The sequence below is a fragment of the Chelonia mydas genome, chromosome 1 (genome assembly GCF_015237465.2).
Source record: "Chelonia mydas isolate rCheMyd1 chromosome 1, rCheMyd1.pri.v2, whole genome shotgun sequence".
Lineage (NCBI taxonomy): Eukaryota > Metazoa > Chordata > Testudines > Cheloniidae > Chelonia > Chelonia mydas.
The window spans coordinates 283,461,432-283,481,872 of record NC_057849.1 but is presented as its reverse complement, the minus strand read 5'-3'; the positions used below and the strand labels follow the sequence as shown (position 1 = coordinate 283,481,872).

The window sequence follows — 20,441 nt, the reverse complement described above, 5'->3', positions numbered from 1 at the left end:
CCAGTCTATGGGAATTGCTGCATCATGCTGTTGCTGAATCAATCAGCAGATAGCACATTCCTGACGGCTCCAAGATGTTATCTTGTTCTTTGGTTCTCCCATTCTTGAGGCTGTTGGGTGGATTCCAGTCTGCCCTCCGGGGGTCCTCTGGTTATTTCCACTTGACGCCTTCTTCAGCCGATGGACCCTGGATTCTTAGGCTGGCACCTCCCTGATCATTCAGTTATTATCCACACCAAGCATCCATCCACATACATCCTCTATCTCTATTTTAATCACAATTGTTAATACAACAAAAGGGCAGGGAGTCTCTGGGTGCTGTTTCTGTTGTTAGAGTATTGCTTTGAGTCTCTCTCTCTGTGAATTGCTTTGAGAACAGACTCTGTCTTAGAATGTACTAACACAATTAGCAGCTTGCAAGTTTCACACATAGAGGGAGAGAAACAGTACCAAAAACCAAGAGACCTCTTAATTAGTAATATCCTGGAATTTAAACTATGGGGAATCAAACTCATTTGTGATTTTAATACAGAACTTCTTTAATATGATCCAACAGGGCCACTGCTTTCCAGGAGGGGCATGACTTGAGCTGTTCCCGGTTGTTCCTCCCCACTATTAGCGAGCACACATCTTCTGTAGTCTCAGTGATAGGAGCCTGGGCTTGCTACACCACCAGCATGAAGGCTTTGCTAATCCTGGGGCTTCTCCTCCTGCCCCTGGCTGCTCGTGGGAAGACCTATGAAAGGTGTGAGCTGGCAAGAGCAATGAAAAGGTTTGGGCTGGATGGATACCGGGGCTACAGCTTGGGACATTGTAAGTCTGCTGCCTGGGAGGAGATGTCTATGTGATTCAGGGGGCGGGGAGGGAAAGGGGATAAGTTGACAGGTGCCCGTTTTCCTTTGGAAAGTCCAGTCAAAAAGGTGACCCGGCAATGTCCAGTCAGATGTACTGACTGGAGACCAAAAGTCCGTTTACCAGAGAGGGTGGGAGTGGGAGGGGAGGTACTGGGTCATCAACCTTTGACAGCCCCTGCTCAACTAGGGTCGCCTTCTATCTGCAGACAACCGTGCGGTAGGCTCTGAGTCCGACTGCAGCTCCTGTCCCAGCCCCGCAGCAGAGAGAGCCCAGCTGGTGAGGGAGGGAGGATGAGACAATCCAGCAACAGGGAGCGGGGAGAGCAGTGAGCAATAGGGGGAGGGCGAGAGAAGAGTGAGTGGGGGCAGGGCTTTGGGGGAAGAGGTGGAGCTGTGGCAGGGCCTCAGGAGTTTGATTTTCAGCAATTAGAAAGTTGGCAACTCTACACCCCAAAACACTCACTGGTGTTTCCTTCAAAGATATTGGCCCCATGTGGTGTTCATATGACAATCAAAAGTTTTACATGTAGAATGTTTTTTTCTTACTCTTCATATTAAATAAGGATTGTGAATCTGATCAGATTAACGGGAAGCAAAACTGCCTGTGTGTACTTTGTATTAAATAATCATTTACATCATCTACAAACCAGTGATATAGGGGCATTTAGATTCATATTTCTGTAAAGTATCAAGCTATGAGGAGTTTTTATCACCAGAGAAAATACATCAGTCTGTGTGTGGTTATTTTTTTTAAATGGAACCTCCACAGGGGTGTGCACAGCAAGATACGAGAGCAACTTTAACACAGGAGCCACAAACTATAACCCCGGTGACCAAAGCACTGACTATGGGATTTTACAAATCAACAGCCGCTTGTGGTGCAATGATGGCAAGACTCCAAGAACCAAGAACGGCTGTGGAATCCAGTGTCGTGGTAGGTGCAATATGTTCCTACAGGTAACACTATGAAGGGCAAATTCTGCCTGTTTGTGTGAGCCTATAGCATTGCAAAGTTATAACTGCGGCCATGTTTTGCTCCTAGTAGCCCTACATTAAAAAAACAACCCCTTATTCTACAGACAGAAGGGCGAGGTTGCAATGTGTGGGGATGCATGTGTGCTATAAAAGGGGGATTTCCAAAGGATTTTTTAAAAAGGAATTGTGTTCCTTCTTTTCTGACTTTCTGTTTTATGTTTCTTTAGTAAAAACAATTCCCTTTTCGAGAAGCATTTACTACTTACCAGTTATGTTGATTTGAGTACATGTAACTTTGTTCTCAGAGGATGAAGTTCACCGCTGTGCAGAAGGCCAGCACAAATGCCGGTTCCTGACCTTGCTTCATTATAAAAAAAAACATTTCTAATTTAAAGAGACACAATCAACTTGAAATCTAGTCCATTTTAAGAAAGAATTAAAAATAGTTTCAAGTACTACAATATACCTTCCCGTCCCCTGACAGTTTTTGTATTTTTACAATCCCTCTTTTTTTTTGGACTTGTCTCTTCTGTTGCTGTGTGAGAGACCCACACAAACAACATAGAAAACTGTCTGTCCGACTATACACAAAACCAGCAAAATAGCTATTCAGAAAGAGTAAAACCAACCCTTTTGGAGAGGGTTAGCACAGAATTTATGGTCTCACCTTAGACATATTACACCCAAAAGCTGTCAAGGGCACCAAGGAAAGAAGATGGAAAAAATATCAAACAATATTTTTCTCTCATTTCTTTCAATTTCTGGTGGCTTTTAGGTGCTACTTGTGGTAATAGTTGGTTTAAAATTTTCAGACAAGTGTGTTATATTGAAGCAGATGGTGTGGTATCCCTTTATAGTACTAGAAGACATTTGTTCTGAAATAAAATCTTTAAACAGAATTCAGCAAAGTCTAATAGAAACAGATAGAAACTTTAAAGAGAGAAACAGAGCAATTGCCATACTGGATCTAACCAGTGGTCTTTCTAGTTCAATACAATGTCTCCAATAGCCTCTTTACTCCTGGGGGAATTCTATGCCAAAAATTAAAAATTCTGTACACAATATTTTAAAATTTTGCAAAATTCTTCATATTTTATTTGTCAAAATAACACAATAAAATCACATCTGTTTCAATCATTTTGGTAATTTATTTTGAAATACCTGTCAGCAAGTATGTCTGTAACAATACAGACAACAAAAAAGATTCAGGAAATGTTTTCTGACAAATAGATTCCTTACTAGGCATATTAATACAGGACTCTGAGTAATAACTCATTTAAACTATAGTACAGAACCATATTTCCTGCACCCCTCAGAAGCAGTGCAAAGACTTGGGGGAGTCAGGGGTAACAGAGGATCTGAGGGAGAGGGAAGTAATTGCTGGGAAGGAGCCTGGGTGTGAACTTAGAAGGTTGTTGGGTATGGGTGGGAAAAGTATGGAACAGGTGTTTTTGGGGGGTGGGGAGAGATTGTTAGGGAGCTTCCCCCATGCAGACCCTGGCTGACCCCTAGCCTCTCCCATTCAGTCAGGCACATATGCCCCTGTCCACATGTGGCCCTCCACCCCCACTTAGCCAGGCCCCATACCAATGTGTCCCTGCACCTCCTCTCCCTGTACCCATGTGTCCCTGCACCCCCTCAGCCAGCCACCTCCCCCCATCCTCATGCAGCCCTAAACCCCCTCCCCATCTTCATGTGGCCCTGCAACTCCCTCCCCACTGTGGCCCAGCACTTCCACTCCCATTCAGGCCCTGCCCCAGCCTGTCCTCTCCAACTAGTCCTTATGAGCCCCCGTCTGTGATCCCGCAGCAGCCCCACGATGTCTGTCTCCCTATGTCCCCTGTCTCCTGACCTGGCCCGACAGGCGCTGTGAAGAAGGCATTGCAGGCTCTTTCTCTTCCCTAGTTGGCCGGGAGCGCCGCAGCACCGTCTGGTGGGTAAAAGGTGGAACTGTAGCACCTTTCTGGCAGAAGCTATTTTCTGGGGGGAAAAACCCTAAAAATATGCATAGCACATTAATTATGCATGCACACAGTGACACAGAATTCCCCCAGGAGTGTATAATAGCAGTGACCATTATCACATGTGCCAGAGGAAGATGCAAGACAACTTACAGTAGTTGGTTATCCTATAACTAGCCCACAGACTTACAGCATTCTAAAGCTAAGATCAAATTGTGGAACTAACATGATGCTTGACACCAGAAAATTGCTTACTCTGTTTGTGTGTTATATCCCTTTTCCCTACCCTGGGTCTGTCTTTCTATTTAGATTCTAAGATCTTCAGAACACGGACATCTACTATTCTATGTTTGTACAGTGCCTATCACCACAGGGTCCTGTTCTTGGTTGGTCCTTAGATGCTACTGTAATCAACTTGATAAATAAATAATAATACATAAAATATTATTTCAGCATCCATTTTAAGATGACTGATTTTAAAAAAATGAAGAGGAAAATGTTTTTTTCTTCCTCCGCTTACCACTGTATTTCTTTTTTAGAGTTACTGACAGCAGACATTACAGCGAGTGTAAATTGTGCAAAGAGAATTGGTCGCGATCCTAATGGCATGGGTGCATGGTACGTTTAAAACTATCATTCAAAGCTGGGAGCTGCAGGGAGGGGCTGCTGTTTTAGCTGCCCAGTGTGGCAGGAGGGACAGCTGAGAGCTAAGGGAAGGGCCACTGCTTTCCGGGAGGAGCGTGACTTGAGCTGTTCCCGGTTGTTCCTCCCCACTATTAGCAGGCACACATCGTCTCTAGTCTCAGTGATAGGAGCCTGGGCTTGCTACACCACCAGCATGAAGGCTTTGCTAATCCTGGGGCTTCTCCTCCTGCCCCTGGCTGCTCGTGGGAAGACCTATGAAAGGTGTGAGCTGGCAAGAGCAATGAAAAGGCTTGGGCTGGATGGATACCGGGGCTACAGCTTGGGACATTGTAAGTCTGCCGCCTTGGAGGAGATGTCTATGTGATTCAGGGAGCGGGGAGGGAAAGGGGATAAGTTGACAGGTGCCCGTTTTCCTTTGGAAAGTCCAGTCAAAAAGGTGACCCGGCAGTGTCCAGTCAGATGTACTGACTGGAGACCAAAAGTCCGTTTACCAGAGAGGGTGGGAGTGGGAGGGGAGGTACAGGGTCATCAACCTTTGACAGCCCCTGCTCAACTAGGGTCGCCTTCTATCTGCAGACAACCGTGTGGTAGGCTCTGAGTCCGACTGCAGCTCCTGTCCCAGCCCCGGAGCAGAGAGAGCCCAGCTGGTGAGGGAGGGAGGATGAGACAATCCAGCAACAGGGAGTGGGGAGAACAGTGAGCAATAGGGGGAGGGCGAGAGAAGAGCGAGTGGGGGCAGGGCCTCAGGAGTTTGATTTTCAGCAATTAGAAAGTTGGCAACTCTACACCCCAAAACACTCACTGGTGTTTCCTTCAAAGATATTGGCCCCATGTGGTGTTCATATGACAATCAAAAGTTTTACATGTAGAATGTTTTTTTCTTACTCTTCATATTAAATAAGGATTGTGAATCTGATCAGATTAACGGGAAGCAAAACTGCCTGTGTGTACTTTGTATTAAATAATCATTTACATCATCTACAAACCAGTGATATAGGGGCATTTAGATTCATATTTCTGTAAAGTATCAAGCTATGAGGAGTTTTTATCACCAGAGAAAATACATCAGTCTGTGTGTGGTTATTTTTTTTAAATGGAACCTCCACAGGGGTGTGCACAGCAAAATACGAGAGCAACTTTAACACAGGAGCCACGAACTATAACCCCGGTGACCAAAGCACTGACTATGGGATTTTACAAATCAACAGCCGCTGGTGGTGCAATGATGGCAAGACTCCGAGAACCAAGAACGGCTGTGGAATCCAGTGTCGTGGTAGGTGCAATATGTTCCTACAGGTAACACTATGAAGGGCAAATTCTGCCTGTTTGTGTGAGCCTATAGCATTGCAAAGTTATAACTGAGGCCATGTTTTGCTCCTAGTAGCCCTACATTAAAAAAACAACCCCTTATTCTACAGACAGAAGGGCGAGGTTGCAATGTGTGGGGATGCATGTGTGCTATAAAAGGGGGATTCCCAAAGGATTTTTTAAAAAGGAATTGTGTTCCTTCTTTTCTGACTTTCTGTTTTATGTTTCTTTAGTAAAAACAATTCCCTTTTTGAGAAGTATTTACTACTTACCAGTTATGTTGATTTGAGTACATGTAACTTTGTTCTCAGAGGATGAAGTTCACCGCTGTGCAGAAGGCCAGCACAAAAGCCGGTTCCTGACCTTGCTTCATTATAAAAAAAAACATTTTAAAGTTTCTAATTTAAAGAGACACAATCAACTTGAAATCTAGTCCATTTTAAGAAAGAATTAAAAATAGTTTCAAGTACTACAATATACCTTCCCGTCCCCTGACAGTTTTTGTATTTTTACAATCCCTCTTTTTTTTTGGACTTGTCTCTTCTGTTGCTGTGTGAGAGACCCACACAAACAACATAGAAAACTGTCTGTCTGACTATACACAAAACCAGCAAAATAGCTATTCAGAAAGAGTAAAACCAAACCTTTTGGAGAGGGTTAGCACAGAATTTATGGTCTCACCTAAGACATATTACACCCAAAAGCTGTCAAGGGCACGAAGGAAAGAAGATGGAAAAAATACCGAACAATATTTTTCTCTCATTTCTTTCAATTTCTGGTGGCTTTTAGGTGCTACTTGTGGTAATAGTTGGTTTAAAATTTTCAGACAAGTGTGTTATATTGAAGCAGATGGTGTGGTATCCCTTTATAGTACTAGAAGACATTTGTTCTGAAATAAAATCATTAAATAGAATTCAGCAAAATCTAATAGAAACAGATAGAAACTTTAAAGAGAGAAACAGAGCAATTGCCATACTGGATCTAACCAGTGGTCTTTCTAGTTCAATACAATGTCTCCAATAGCCTCTTTACTCCTGGGGGAATTCTATGCCAAAAATTAAAAATTCTGTACACAATATTTTAAATTTTGCAAAATTCTTCATATTTTATTTGTCAAAATAACACAATATAATCACATCTGTTTCAATCATTTTGGTAATTTATTTTGAAATACCTGTCAGCAAGTATGTCTGTAACAATACAGACAACAAAAAAGATTCAGGAAATGTTTTCTGACAAATAGATTCCTTACTAGGCATATTAATACAGGACTCTGAGTAATAACTCATTTAAACTATAGTACAGAACCATATTTCCTGCACCCCTCAGAAGCAGTGCAAAGACTTGGGGGAGTCAGGGGTAACAGAGGATCTGAGGAAGAGGGAAGTAATTGCTGGGAAGGAACCTGGGTGTGAACTTAGAAGGTTGTTGGGTAGGGGTGGGAAAAGTATGGAACAGGTGTTTTTGGGGGGTGGGGAGAGATTGTTAGGGAGCTTCCCCCATGCAGACCCTGGCTGACCCCTAGCCTCTCCCATTCAGTCAGGCACATATGCTCCTGTCCACATGTGTCCCTCAACCCCCACTTAGCCAGGCCCCATACCAATGTGTCCCTGCACCTCCTCCCCCTGTACCCATGTGTCCCTGAACCCCCTCAGCCAGCCACCTCCCCCCATCCTCATGCAGCCCTAAACCCCCTCCCCATCTTCATGTGGCCCTGCAACTCCCTCCCCACTGTGGCCCAGCACTTCCACTCCCATTCAGGCCCTGCCCCAGCCTGTCCTCTCCAACTTGCCCTTATGAGCCCCTGTCTGTGATCCCGCAGCAGCCCCACGATGTCTGTCTCCCCATGTCCCCTGTCTCCTGACCTGGCCCGACAGGCGCTGTGAAGAAGGCATTGCAGGCTCTTTCTCTTCCCTAGTTGGCCGGGAGCGCCACAGCACCCCCTGGTGGGTAAAAGGTGGAACTGTAGCACCTTTCTGGCAGAAGCTATTTTCTGGGGGAAAAAACCCTAAAAATATGCATAGCACATTAATCATGCATGCACACAGTGACACAGAATTCCCCCAGGAGTGTATAATAGCAGTGACCGTTATCACATGTGCCAGAGGAAGATGCAAGACAACTTACAGTAGTTGGTTATGCTATAACTAGCCCACAGACTTACAGCATTCTAAAGCTAAGATCAAATTGTGGAACTAACATGATGCTTGACACCAGAAAATTGCTTACTCTGTTTGTGTGTTATATCCCTTTTCCCTACCCTGGGTCTGTCTTTCTATTTAGATTCTAAGATCTTCAGATCACGGACATCTACTATTCTATGTTTGTACAGTGCCTATCACCACAGGGTCCTGTTCTTGGTTGGTCCTTAGATGCTACTGTAATCAACTTGATTAATAAATAATAATACATAAAATATTATTTCAGCATCCATTTTAAGATGACTGATTTTAAAAAAATGAAGAGGAAAATGTTTTTTTCTTCCTCCGCTTACCACTGTATTTCTTTTTTAGAGTTACTGACAGCAGACATTACAGCGAGTGTAAATTGTGCAAAGAGAGTTGTTCGCGATCCTAATGGCATGGGTGCATGGTACGTTTAAAACTATTACAAGAACTAATAACAGTGACATATTTGTGTGTACAGTTAGGGGGGAGGCTAGTTAAAAGAGAGAGACTACAATCTTCTTTCAGATAAACAAGCTTGTATAGAAGCAACAAGCAGGTTGCTAATATTTGCATGCTTAATTATTAACAGATTTGAACTCAGAACTTGTATACTAAGGATTCACAGCACAATATATTTATGGACATTGAGGAGTCTCAGCTGTAGCTCTGATACACATGAAGGCCACTTGGACCTTTACAGCAGCAGTGGAGATAGCTCTCAGATCTTCCTCCTCGAAAAACTCCTACACTTGGACTGAAAACAACTCTCTATTCATTATTAAAGGTGTAGGGTCTATGACATACAGTTGACCAGTTTGGATTTCATCCAGTATAGAGCACTGGCACTGTGAATGGCAGTCTATCCCATTTGCTCTAAACAACAGTCCAAGTGCCCTCTCTAGGTTCACAACTCACCTACTTCTGGGGTATGACTTTTCTAATGACCAATAAAACAGCACAAAGTCCAGTCTAAACCTTCTCCACAGACTTGGCTGACCTGACAGTTCCTAGCTCAGGATTGCTCAGCCCACCCCTTAGGTCCTCTCGGCCTCAGACTCAAGATCCCTCTGTTAGGTGACTGGCTCTGAAGCCTTTTTCCTCCATTTTAATTCCCTCTAGACTTGTTACTTCTGGCAGGTGAAATGGGACCGGCTTCAGCTGCTGTCTTCAGGACAGACAATTAACCCCTTCCTGCCCAGGTTCGCCCTGCTTGTCCACCACATCAGAAGCACACACACTCTTCTACTTAGAGAAATGTATTTGGTGAGCATCTGTGGTTCCCAGGAATTCAAAATCCAGAACCACCAAGGACTTCAAGATTACATTTATGCTGCACAACAGGGCCACTTGATCCTTCATATGGCAGTGGGGATGGAACTTAAATCACCTTTCTCCAGAAGTTTAGTGCCCTCCAGCTGGAGATAAAAGGAAATGTTCATTAATTTTATTTAGCAGGATAGTGCTTATGGCACAACACTGAACAAATTTGATTCCATCCAGTAGAGAGCAATTCACACAGGCCATCTTCCAATTTTCCCCAGGGGTGCTCAAACCCTGCTTAGCCCCAGGCCCTACCCTCGCTCCACCCCTTCCTTGTAGCCCCCACCCCCACCCAGCCTCTTTCTGCTCCTGGTGCACCTTGGCCCCACCCCCATTCCACCCCGTTCTCCAAGGCCTACCCCACCTGCCTCTTCCTGCCCCTGCTCCATCCTCTTCCCGCCTCTTTCTGCCCTCCCCCCAGAGCATGCCCTGTCCCCACTCCTCCGCCTCCCTCCCAGCATCTCCTGCATGCCACGGAACAGCTGATCCATCGGGGCCGCTGGCGGACGGGAGGCGCTGGGTGGGGAGCTTGGCTGTCAGTGGGTGCTAAGCACACACTAATTTTTTTCCGAGGGTGCTCCAGCCCTGGAGCTCCCATGGAGTCGTTGCCTCTGAGCAGCGTCACAAACACACCAAATTTATGTGGCAGGAATAGCAGCTGGTAAGTGGGCCTTTTGACAACCATTTGACAACCTTTTAGGAACTGTTGGTAGACTCAGGATTTATTCAGGCATGCATAGCTCCAGGATCCAACTGGGCCATTCAGACTAGGCAGGTGCTCTGCTGGGATTGGACCAGTAGCAAATTATTTGTTATATTAGCTAGGATCTCTGCAGAAAAGTTAATCATACAAAAATGTAATTGGTTGTTTTTTTCTTGGATGTCTTTGCACTAATTGATGAGATGGCCGTAATCAACTAATGTGATTTTTAACTCAACAGGGTGGCATGGAAAAAGAACTGCAAAGGACGAGATGTCTCCCCGTGGATCCGTGACTGTGGGCTATAAAGTGATGGGGTTTATCGCATCTTGGTTCCCTTATAAATAAGGAGCTTTTCACATAGAGCAAAATATTCTCTTTGCTTGCTTCCCTTTTACAATTAATCATGTTCAGAATAAAAAAAATTCAGGAGAAAGGTTTGCAGGGCAACTGACTGGTAAAATGCAAATATTTTACTCCTTGCTGTGGATCATTCCATGTGACCAGCTGCAGTAACTTATTTTGTGTTCTACACAGTTTTAAAGAGCTCCTATTACCTTTATATTATGTATACACATCAGAATAAGCCAGATTTGTTTTTCCTGTGAGATCCTGCTACTACTTTGTTCTGCTAATTAGTAATATTATGTCATCTTGCTTGCGAGCTCACATTCATTACACTCAATAAAATTACTTACTTTGCGCATCATTTTTGTGATTCTTGGTTAATATACAAAAGAAACTGAATATGAGATTATGAACTTGGGCCCAAGTCTTCAAACATATTTAGGCTCTTAACTTCCATTGATGTTCATTCAGTGGAAGATAAGAGCCTAAATACCTTTAAAGAACAGGGCCTGGCACTATGAGATAAAGATTGTGGGAGAAGCACATAATCAGGGAGACCTACACGTTTTATATTGACTATCATTGTTTGTAAAATGTTTGTAAAAACATGGTGTGGAATTGTAATCTGTTATATATAATTATGTTCCAAAAACATGAATTTGGGCTTAAAAAATATGTTAAGGTTGTAGCAACTACACTGATGTCACTCATCACATCATTTACACAACCCAAGCACTTAAAAGCAAAGAAATTAATAGTTAAGAACACTGGACCTCTTACATTGTCGACATGACAAACACACACGCTGGTCCCAGTTCAATAAGGTATTGAAGCACGAATCATCCACTGTCAGGTCAGAGGGAAAGGAGAGGTACTCCCAGCACTCCGGCAAACCCCAGCTAGCAGATGCTCCTTTGGAGACTGTTACCAACTGGCAGAGTTAGCTCTCCATTGGAGCATACCAGGCAAGAGAAATCAGGGAGCTGACAAGGGCACTGAGGAACTATTGGGATTGCAGCTAGCGGTGTGTCCAAGACAGAGGTGCAGCTTCACAGCAAGGTGATTGTAGGAAGGAGCCCAGGGTACCAGACGATAGTCCAATTGTGTTGCCAAAATTCTGGTCAGCGTGTTGTGGTGGGATCCCCACTGACCACGTAGTAGAACCCCTGGGCTGGGACTGGGAGGAGTAGGGTGAGCCAAGGTCATGCATGGATTCACCAAGGGCAAGTCATGCCTGACTAATCTAATTGCCTTCTATGATGAGATAACTGGCTCTGTGGATGAGGGGAAAGCAGTGGATGTGTTATTCCTTGACTTTAGCAAAGCTTTTAACACGGTCTCTCACAGTATTCTTGCCAGCAAGTTAAAGAAGTATGGGCTGGATGAATGGACTATAAGGTGGATAGAAAGCTGGCTAGATTGTCGGGCTCAACGGATAGCGATCAATGGCTCAATGTCTAGTTGGCAGCCGGTATCAAGCGGAGTGCCCCAAGGGTCGGTCCTCGGGCCGGTTTTGTTCAGTATCTTCATAAATGATCTGGAGCAGTGTTTCCCAAACTTGGGACACCGCTTGTTCAGGGAAAGCCCCTGGCGGGCCGGGCCAGTTTGTTTACCTGCCGTGTCCACAGGTTCGGCCAATCGCGGCTCCCACTGGCCGCGGTTCGCCGCTGCAGGCCAATGGGGGCTGCTAGAAGCGGCGCGGGCCGAGGGACATACCGGCCGCCGGTTCCCACAGCCCCCATTGACCTGGAGTAGTGAACCGCGGCCAGTGGGAGCCGCAATCAGCCGAACCTGTGGACTTGGCAGGTAAACAAACCGGCCTGGCCAGCCAGGGGCTTTCCCTGGCCAAGCAGCGTCCCAAGTTTGGGAAACACTGATCTGGAGGATGGCATGGATTGTGCCCTCAGCAAGTTTGCAGATGACACTAAACTGGGAGGAGAGGTAGATACGCTGGAGGGTAGGGATAGGATACAGAGGGACCTAGACAAATTAGAGGATTGGGCCAAAAGAAATCTGATGAGTTTCAGCAAGGACAAGTGCACAGTCCTGCACTTAGGACGGAAGAATCCCATGTACTGCTACAGCCTAGGGATCGAATGGCTAGGCAGCAGAAAAGGACCTGGGGGTTACAGTGGATGAGAAGCTGGATATGAGTCAACAGTGTGCCCTTGTTGCCAAGAAGGCTAACGGCATTTTGGGCTGTATAAGTAGAGACATTGCCAGCAGATCAAGGGACGTGATCATTCCCCTCTATTCAATATTGGTGAGGCCTCATCTGGAGTTCTGTGTCCAGTTTTGGGCCCCACAGTACAAGAAGGATGTGGAAAAATGGAAAGAGTCCAGTGGAAGGCAACAAAAATGATTAGGGAGCTGGAGCACATGACTTATGAGGAGAGGCTGTGGGAACTGGGATTGTTTCATCTGCAGAAGAGAAGAATGAGGGGGAATTTGATAGCTGCTTTCAACTACCTGAAGGGGGGTTCCAAAGAGGATGGCTCTAGACTGTTCTCAGTGGTACCAGATGACAGAACAAGGAGTAATGGTCTCAAGTTGCAGTGGAGGAGATTTAGGTTGGATGTTAGGAAAATCTTTTTCACTAGGAGGGTGCTGAAGTACTGGAATGGGTTACCTAGGGAGGTGGTGGAATCTCCTTCCTTAGAGGTTTTCAAGGTCAGGCTTCACAAAGTCCTGGCTGGGATGATTTAGTTGGGGATTGGTCCTGCTTTGAGCAGGGGGTTGGACTAGATGACCTCCTTAGGTCCCTTCCAACCCTGATATTCTATGATTCTAAGGTCCCCCTATCCTCTGCTGCCAACCCCATCTCTGAGGGGCAACCTTCCCACCTTAGGCCAAGAGGTTTGCGCTTGTCTGCCATCTCCCTGATACAGGATGTGAGGCATTAGCCTGCTTGCTGTTCTGCCCTGCTTCAGGGCCTGAGTCCTGGACTACTTGCTGCCTGGCCCTGGCCTAGGCAACAAGGACCATGGAGACTGCTAATCCCTCTTTGAGCCGGTCTTTCTAGAAATGCAGAGCTAGGGGCCTGGCCTCCCTCCAAGTCTGATGGGGAGGGACAGCCGCAACCTCCTGCACCTCTGGTGAGAGCCACCTCCAGCCCGATAGATTTCAATGGGAGTAAAGTGCCTTAATACTTTATAGGATCTGGGCCTAGGACTCCCAAGTCTTTGGAATAGTAGGTAGAAAAGAAAATGGGAAAGTAGGGAAGATCTTGTGGCTCCACAAATGGCTTGAATGATTCCCTCCTCTCCTCATCAAAGAAAAACCTGTGATTTATATTGGAGACAGTGCTGGATCTGGTATTACACTGGCACAAACGGCACTGGTCACATACATTAATACACACAAGCTTGGCAAACTTCTGCAATGCTCTGTTTAAATCAAACTGTAGACCGATGAATGAGGAAATGAAACCAGTCCCTTCCCTGCTGTCCCCCCACCCCCGCAGCCATGCCAGCACGCTGGCAGTGCGGCTGGCTCCATCCGGGCAGCGGGGCTGTGAGCTCCTGCCGCTCTGAGTGGCATGGTAAGGGGGCGGCGGGGGTTGGGGTTGGGTAGGGGGTCGCGGGGGGGGCAGTCAGGGGACAGGGAGCAGGGGGTGGTTGGATGGGGCAGAGGTTCAGGGGGCCTGTCAGTGGGCGGGGGTGTGGATAGGAGTCAGGGCAGTCAGGGGACAGGGAGCAGGGGGGGTTAGATGGGGTGGGGTCCCAGGGGAGCGGTTAAGGGTGGAGGGTGCTGGGAGGGGGCGGTCAGGGGACAAGGAGCGGGGGGCGGGGTTGGATGGGTTGGGAGTTCTGAAGGGGGCAGTCAGGGGGCGGGAAGTGGGTGGGGGTGGATAGGTTGTGGGGGCCAGGCTGTTTGTGGGGCACAGTCTTCCCTACCCAGCCCTCCATACAGTTTCGCACCCCGATGTGGCCCTTGGGCCAAAAAGTTTGCCCACCCCCATCTTAGGGTGTAGAAAGCCAGTCATTATTGAGACTTATTAGTGTAAGTTACAAAATACTACTAGATCAGAATAATAATACCTAGCAGTCATACAGAGCATATAGACCACAAGAGAGGTATCTTTATTCCCTTTCTGAATATGGGGACACCAAAGTGGAGGTGACGTGACTTGTCCAAGGTCACCCTGCAGCCCAGTGGAAAACCTTGCACTACAATGTAGGTCTGCTGGATCCCAGTCCAGCGCTCTGGCCACTAGGGCACACTGCATCTTCAAAGACGTAGCAGAACTTACAGCTGCCACAGTGAACTAGACAATCTTTTAACCCACCTACCAAAGGATTTGCCGTTTATCGTTCAAAGCTGGGAGCGCTGCAGGAGGCGCTGCGGTGGGGGAGGGGATGGAGCGGGGGCGGGGCGCGCTGGCAGGAGGCAGGGCCAAGCGGGCGCTGGGGGCGGCCCTGTGAAAGGGGCGGCGGCCCGTGTGCCGTCAGGATGGCCACTTGTCTTTCCACGGTAGCGGCAATGCGGCGGCGGCCCCACTCTTCAGGCTGCACCGCAGCGGCAGCTTCTGTCTTCAGTCGTCCTGCTTGGGGGCGGCAAAAGCTGTGGGGGGCCTGGGAGCAGGGGGGTGGAATTGGCCACCCAGAGGCCGGTCAGGGGGTGGAGCCGGGCCAGGAAAATGCGGGGTGCGGGCCTTGTGGGAAGGGGCTGAGCACGCCTGGTGGAAGGAGGAAGTCGGCGCCTGGGCTTTGCTAAGCCCGGGGCTTCTCCTCCTGCCCGTGGCTGCTCGTGGGAAGATCTGCGAAAGGTGTGAGCTGGCGAGAGCAATGAAAAGGCTTGGGCGGGATGGGTGCCGGGGCTACAGCCTGGGACGCTGTCAGTCCGCTGCCTTGGAGGAGATGTCCATGTGTGGTTCAGGCGATGGCGAGGGAAAGGGGATAAGTTGCCAGGTGCCTGGTTTTCCACTGGAAAGTCCAGACAAAAGGAGGACCTGGCAGTGTCCATTCAGATGTATTGACCAGACACCAAAAGTCCCGTGACCCAGGGGCAGGGGTGGGGATGCCGGTGTGTGGGGGAGAACTGGGTCATTATCCTACGCCAGCCTCTGCTCAGTGAGGTTCGCCTCCTACCTGCAGACACCAGACGGGCAACAGGCTCCGACTCAGACTGCAGCTCCTGTCCCAGGAGAGCAGAGGAAGCCCAGCTGGGGCGGGAGGGAGGATGGGAAAATCCAGTGACAGGGAGGGGGGAGAGAGAAAGGAGTGAGTGGGGGGCAGGGCTTCGGGGGAGGAGGTGGGGCAAGGGCGGGGCCTCGGGAGTCCGGTTTTCAGCAATTAGGAAGTTGTCATCCCACCCCAAAACACTCACTGGTGTTTCCTTCAACGTTATAGGCCCCATGTGATGTTCATATGACAATCCAAAAGTTTTACTTGTAGAATATTTTTTCTTACAATGCATATTTAATAAGGATTGTGAATCTGATTAGATTAAAAGGAAGCAAAACTGTCTCTGTGTACTTTGTATTAAATAATCATTTGCATCATCTAGAAACAAGTGATACAGGGGCATTGAGAACCATATTTCTGTAAAATATCAACCTATGAGGAGTTTTTATCACCAGAGAAAATACATCAATCTGTGTGTGGTTATTTTTTTTAAACGGAACCTTCACAGGGTGTGCACAGCAAGATACAAGAGCAACTTTAACACAGCTGTCATAAACTATAACCCAGGTGACAAAAGCACTGATTTATGAGATTTTACAAATCAACAGCCACTGGTGGTGCAATGTTAAAACTGAAGGCAGGTTTTGACCACAGTTGCCAACTTTCACGCGGTAAAGAAGCACCCTGATTTTCACAATAAGCCAAAAATCAAGCTAATCCCATTTTAAAACAAGGCCAAAACAAGGCAATCCCTAAGAACCGCACCACTCTATGTGACTAGATCCCCCAAGTGTGCAGTCTGAGACTGTGGTGGGCCTGCTGTGCACCCCTGACACTCTTCCCCCCATTGTCCCCGCTTGCCCCTGCTTGCCGGAAGCTGATCAAAAAAAGAAGCAACAAGCTACAACAAGGAACAAGCTACAAGCCCAAAACTAGCCAACAAGCAACTCACAAGCCAATTAAGCAAAAAACAAGCCCAATTTCTGCGTTGTTTTTTTTGGTGTGGGTTTGGCATGTCAGGTTTTGACCCTAGTAGCCCTACATTAAAAAACGAATCCCTTATTCTACAGACAGAGGGGCAGGGTTGCAATGTGTGGGGATGCATGTGTGCTATAAAAGGGGATTCCCAAAGGATTTTTTAAAGAGGAATTGTGTTCCTTGTTTTTCAGACTTTCTTTATTAGGTTTCTTTAGTAAGAACAATTCCCTTTCGGAGAAGCACTTATTACTTAGCAGTTACGTTGATTTAAGAACACTTAACTTTGTTGTCAGAGGATGAAATTCACCGCTGTGCAGAAGGCCAGCACAAATGCCAATTCCTGACATTTTGAAAATAAGCATTTTAATGGTTGTAATTTAAAGAGACCCAATCAACTTGAAATCTAGTCCATTTTAAGAAATAATTAAAAGTAGTTTCAAGTATTGAAATTACCCTTCACTCCCCCTACCAATTTTTGTATTTTTACAATCAGTATTCTTTTTGTTTTGGTCTTGTCTCCTCTGCTCCTGTGAGAGATGCCCATACAAAAAACATAGGAAGCTGTCTGTCTGACTATACACAAAAAACAGCAAAATAGCTATTCACAAAGAGTAAAACCAACCCTTATGAAGAGGGTTATCAGTAGCACAGGAATTATGGTCTCATCTAAGACATATTTCATTCAAAGAGCTGTCAAGGGCACCAAGTAAAAAAGATACCAAACAATATTTTCTCTTATTTCTTTAAATTTTTAGTGGCTCTTAGGTGCTACTGGTTGGTTTAAAATATTCAGACAAGTATGTGACATAGAAGCAGATGGTGTGGTATCCCTTTACAGTACTAGAAGACATTTCCTTTGAAATAAGATCATTATGTAAAACAAGCAAAGAAAGTCTAATAGAAACAGATAGGAACTATAAAGAGAGGAACATAGAAATTGCCATACCGGATCAGACCTGCGGTCCTTCTAGTCCAATACAATATCTCCAATAGGAGTTGCCAGTACCACATACTCCAGAGGAAGGTGCAAGACACCTTACAGTAGTTGGTTACGGTATAACAAGCCCACAGACTGACAGCATTCTAGAGCTAGGACCAAATTGTGAAACTAACATGATGCTTGACACCATCACATAGTTCACTCTGCTTGTGTGTTATAGCGCTTTCCCCCACCCTCTGTCTGTCTTTCTATTTAAATTCTAAGCTCTTCAGAACAAGGATCATCTGCTATTCTATGTTTGTACAGCATCTAATACCATGGGTCCCTGTTCTTGGTTGGTCCTTAGATGCTACCGTAATCAACTTGATTATCAAATAATAATAAATAACATATAATTCCAGCAACAGTTTTAAGATGACTGATTCAAAAAAATGAAGAAGAAAATGGGGTTTTTTTTCTCCCTCCTGTTACAACTCAATTTCTTTTTTAGAGTTACTGATAGCAGACATTACAGCGAGTGTAAATTGTGCAAAGAGAGATGTTTGTGATTCCATTGGCATGGGTGCATGGTACATTTAAAATTCTTACAAGAACTAATAACAGTGACATACTTGTGTATATAGTTGGGGGGAGGCTAGTTAAAAGAGAGAGACTACAGTCTTCTTTCGGATAAACAAGCTTGTAGAGAAGCAACAAGCAGGTTGCTAATATTTGCATGCTTATTTATTAACATATTTGAACTCAGAACTTGTACACTAAGGGTTCTCCAGAAGCCTAGCCACCTTTATCTGGAGCTAAAAGGGAATGAGCAGTATTTCTGCTTAGCGAGACACAGCTTATAGCACAAAACAGAGCAAATTTGATTCCATCCCGTAGAGAGCAGTTGTGCAAATACACCAAACTTCTGCAGCAGGAATAGCAGCTGGTAAGTGGGCCTTTTGACAATCATTGTGTTCGTAGACTCCAGATTTCTTCAGGCAGGATGCAGGATCCAGCTGGACCATGCAGAGTAGGCAGGCGCTATGCCAGGATTGGGCCAGTGGAAAATTACTTGTTATATTAATTTTGCTCTCTGCAGAAATATTAACCATGTACATACATTTAAAGTGTTTTTTTAAGACTTTGCACTAATTAATGAGCTTCCATAATCAATTAATATGATTTTTAACTCACACAGGGTGGCATGGAAAAAGTACTGCAGAGGATGAGCTGTCTCCCAGTGGATCAGGGGCTGCAAGCTGTAAAGTGTTGGGGTTTATCCCAGCTTGGTTCCCTTGCAAATTAGCAGGGATTCGCATAGAGCAAAATGTTCCCTCCACTTGCTTCCCTTTTACAATTAATCATGTTCAAAATAAAACAAACTCAAGAGAGAGGTTTAGGGCAACTGTCTGGTGAAATGCAAATATTTTACTCCTTGATGGTAAATCTGTGGATCTTTCCATGTGACCACCTGCAGTAACCTATTTTGTGTTCTACACAGTGTAAAAGATCTGTTATCAACTCTATATTATATAGACACATCAAGATAAGTCAAATCTGCTTCTCCTGTGAGATCCTGCTACTATTTTGTTCTGATAATTATAGTAATATGTCATCTTGCTTGCGAGCTTATATTCATTACAATCAATACAATTACTTACTTTGCACATAGTTTTTGTGATTATTCGTTAATGTAGAAGAGAAACTGAATATGAGACTATGAACTTGGGCCCACTGAAATCAATGGAATTTAGGAGCCTAAATACCTTTGAAGAGCTGGGCCTAGCACTATGAAATAAAGAGTATGAGAGAAGTGCATCATTAGGGAGACCTAAATATTTTAGCTCAACTATCATAGTTTGTAAAAACATGATAATTGTAATCTGTTATAGATAATTATGTTCCAAAACCACAAATTTGGGTTTAAAAAATCATTTTAGGTTCTCACTCAAATACGCTGAGTCACTCATCACAGCATTTACAACAACCCAAGCACTTAAAAGCAAAGAAATGAATAGTTGACAACACTGGACCTCTTACACTGGCCACATGACAAACACACACGCTGGTCCCAGTTTAACAAGGTATTGAAGCACATGAGTAATCCACGGAAGTCAGGGGAAGAGGAGAGGTACTCCCAACACTCCTGCAAACCCCAGCTAGCAGATGCTCCCTTGGAGACCATTGCCAGCTGGCAGAGTGAACTCTCCACTGTGTTGCCAGAATTCTGGTCAGTGTTTTGTGGTGGGATCCCCACTGACCACGTGATGGAACCCTCTGCTACTGTTAGGGACCTGGCTGGGACCTGGTGGAGTAGGGTGGCCCAGGTCCCCCATCCCCTCCTGCCAACCCTGCCCCTGGCGTGGCAGCCTCCCCGCCTTAGGCCAAGAGACCTACGTTTGTCGGCCGTCTCCCTGAGCCAGGATGTCAGGTACTAGACTGCTTCCTGCTCCGCCCCACCCAGAGGGCCAGAGCTCCTAGACTGCTGGCTGCTCCGCCTTGCCCAGAAGGTCAGAGCCCCTACATTGTTGGCTGCTCCGTGCTGACCAAAAGGCCAGAGCCCCTAGACTGCTGGCTGCGCCGCCCTTTGTGAGGGCCTGTGCCCTGGACTACTTGATGCCTGGCCCCTGCCTAGGTGATCAGGACAGTGGAGACTGCTAATCCCCCTTTGAGCCAGTCTTTCCAGAAACGCAGGAGTGAGGAGGCCTTCCCTCCCTCCGAGCCTGATGGGGAGGGACAGCTGCAACCTCCTACATCTCTGGTGAGAGCAACCTCAGCCCCATAGTTTAAATGGGAGGTAGGCGCCTAAATACCTTACAGGATCTGGCCCTAGGACTCCAAAGTCTTTCGGATGATAGGTAGAGAAAAAAATGCGAAAATAGGAAAGTTCTTGTGGCTCCAAAAATGGCTTGAAGGATTTCCTCCAGCCGAATCATCAAGGAAACACCTGTGAGTTATAATGGTATTAGTCACATATATGAAAACACACAGCTTGGCAAACTTCCGCAGTGCTCTGTTGAAATCAAACTGTAGACAGATGAATGAGGAAATGAAACAAGGAGTTAGAAATATGAATTTAGGATTTCCCAACAGGACTTTCTTCGTAGTGCTGTTCTCTTCCCTGCCTGTATTTGCACAA

The 20,441-nt window shown here is 45.9% G+C and overlaps 1 protein-coding gene across 6 annotated transcripts in view; it reads left to right on the top strand.

Moving 5' to 3' along the window:
* The window catches only part of LYZ (lysozyme), a 46,714-nt gene extending 27,745 nt beyond the window's left edge, over positions 1 to 18,969 (top strand). Inside the window, exons 1-4 of one of the 6 annotated variants that reach the window (XM_037886776.2) lie at positions 620 to 813; positions 1,624 to 1,788; positions 4,330 to 4,408; positions 10,173 to 10,640. In XM_037886776.2, the coding sequence (XP_037742704.1) occupies positions 678 to 813; positions 1,624 to 1,788; positions 4,330 to 4,408; positions 10,173 to 10,239 (447 nt within the window). In that variant the 5' untranslated portion in view covers positions 620 to 677 and the 3' untranslated portion in view covers positions 10,240 to 10,640. Of the gene's footprint in view, positions 1 to 619; positions 814 to 1,623; positions 1,789 to 4,329; positions 4,409 to 4,502; positions 4,765 to 5,543; positions 5,709 to 8,256; positions 8,336 to 10,172; positions 10,641 to 18,500 lie in introns of those variants that run through there. The other 5 variants (XM_037886772.2, XM_037886762.2, XM_043548031.1 and 2 more) reach the window with 5 other exon arrangements.
* The last annotated feature ends 1,472 nt before the right edge of the window (positions 18,970 to 20,441 follow it).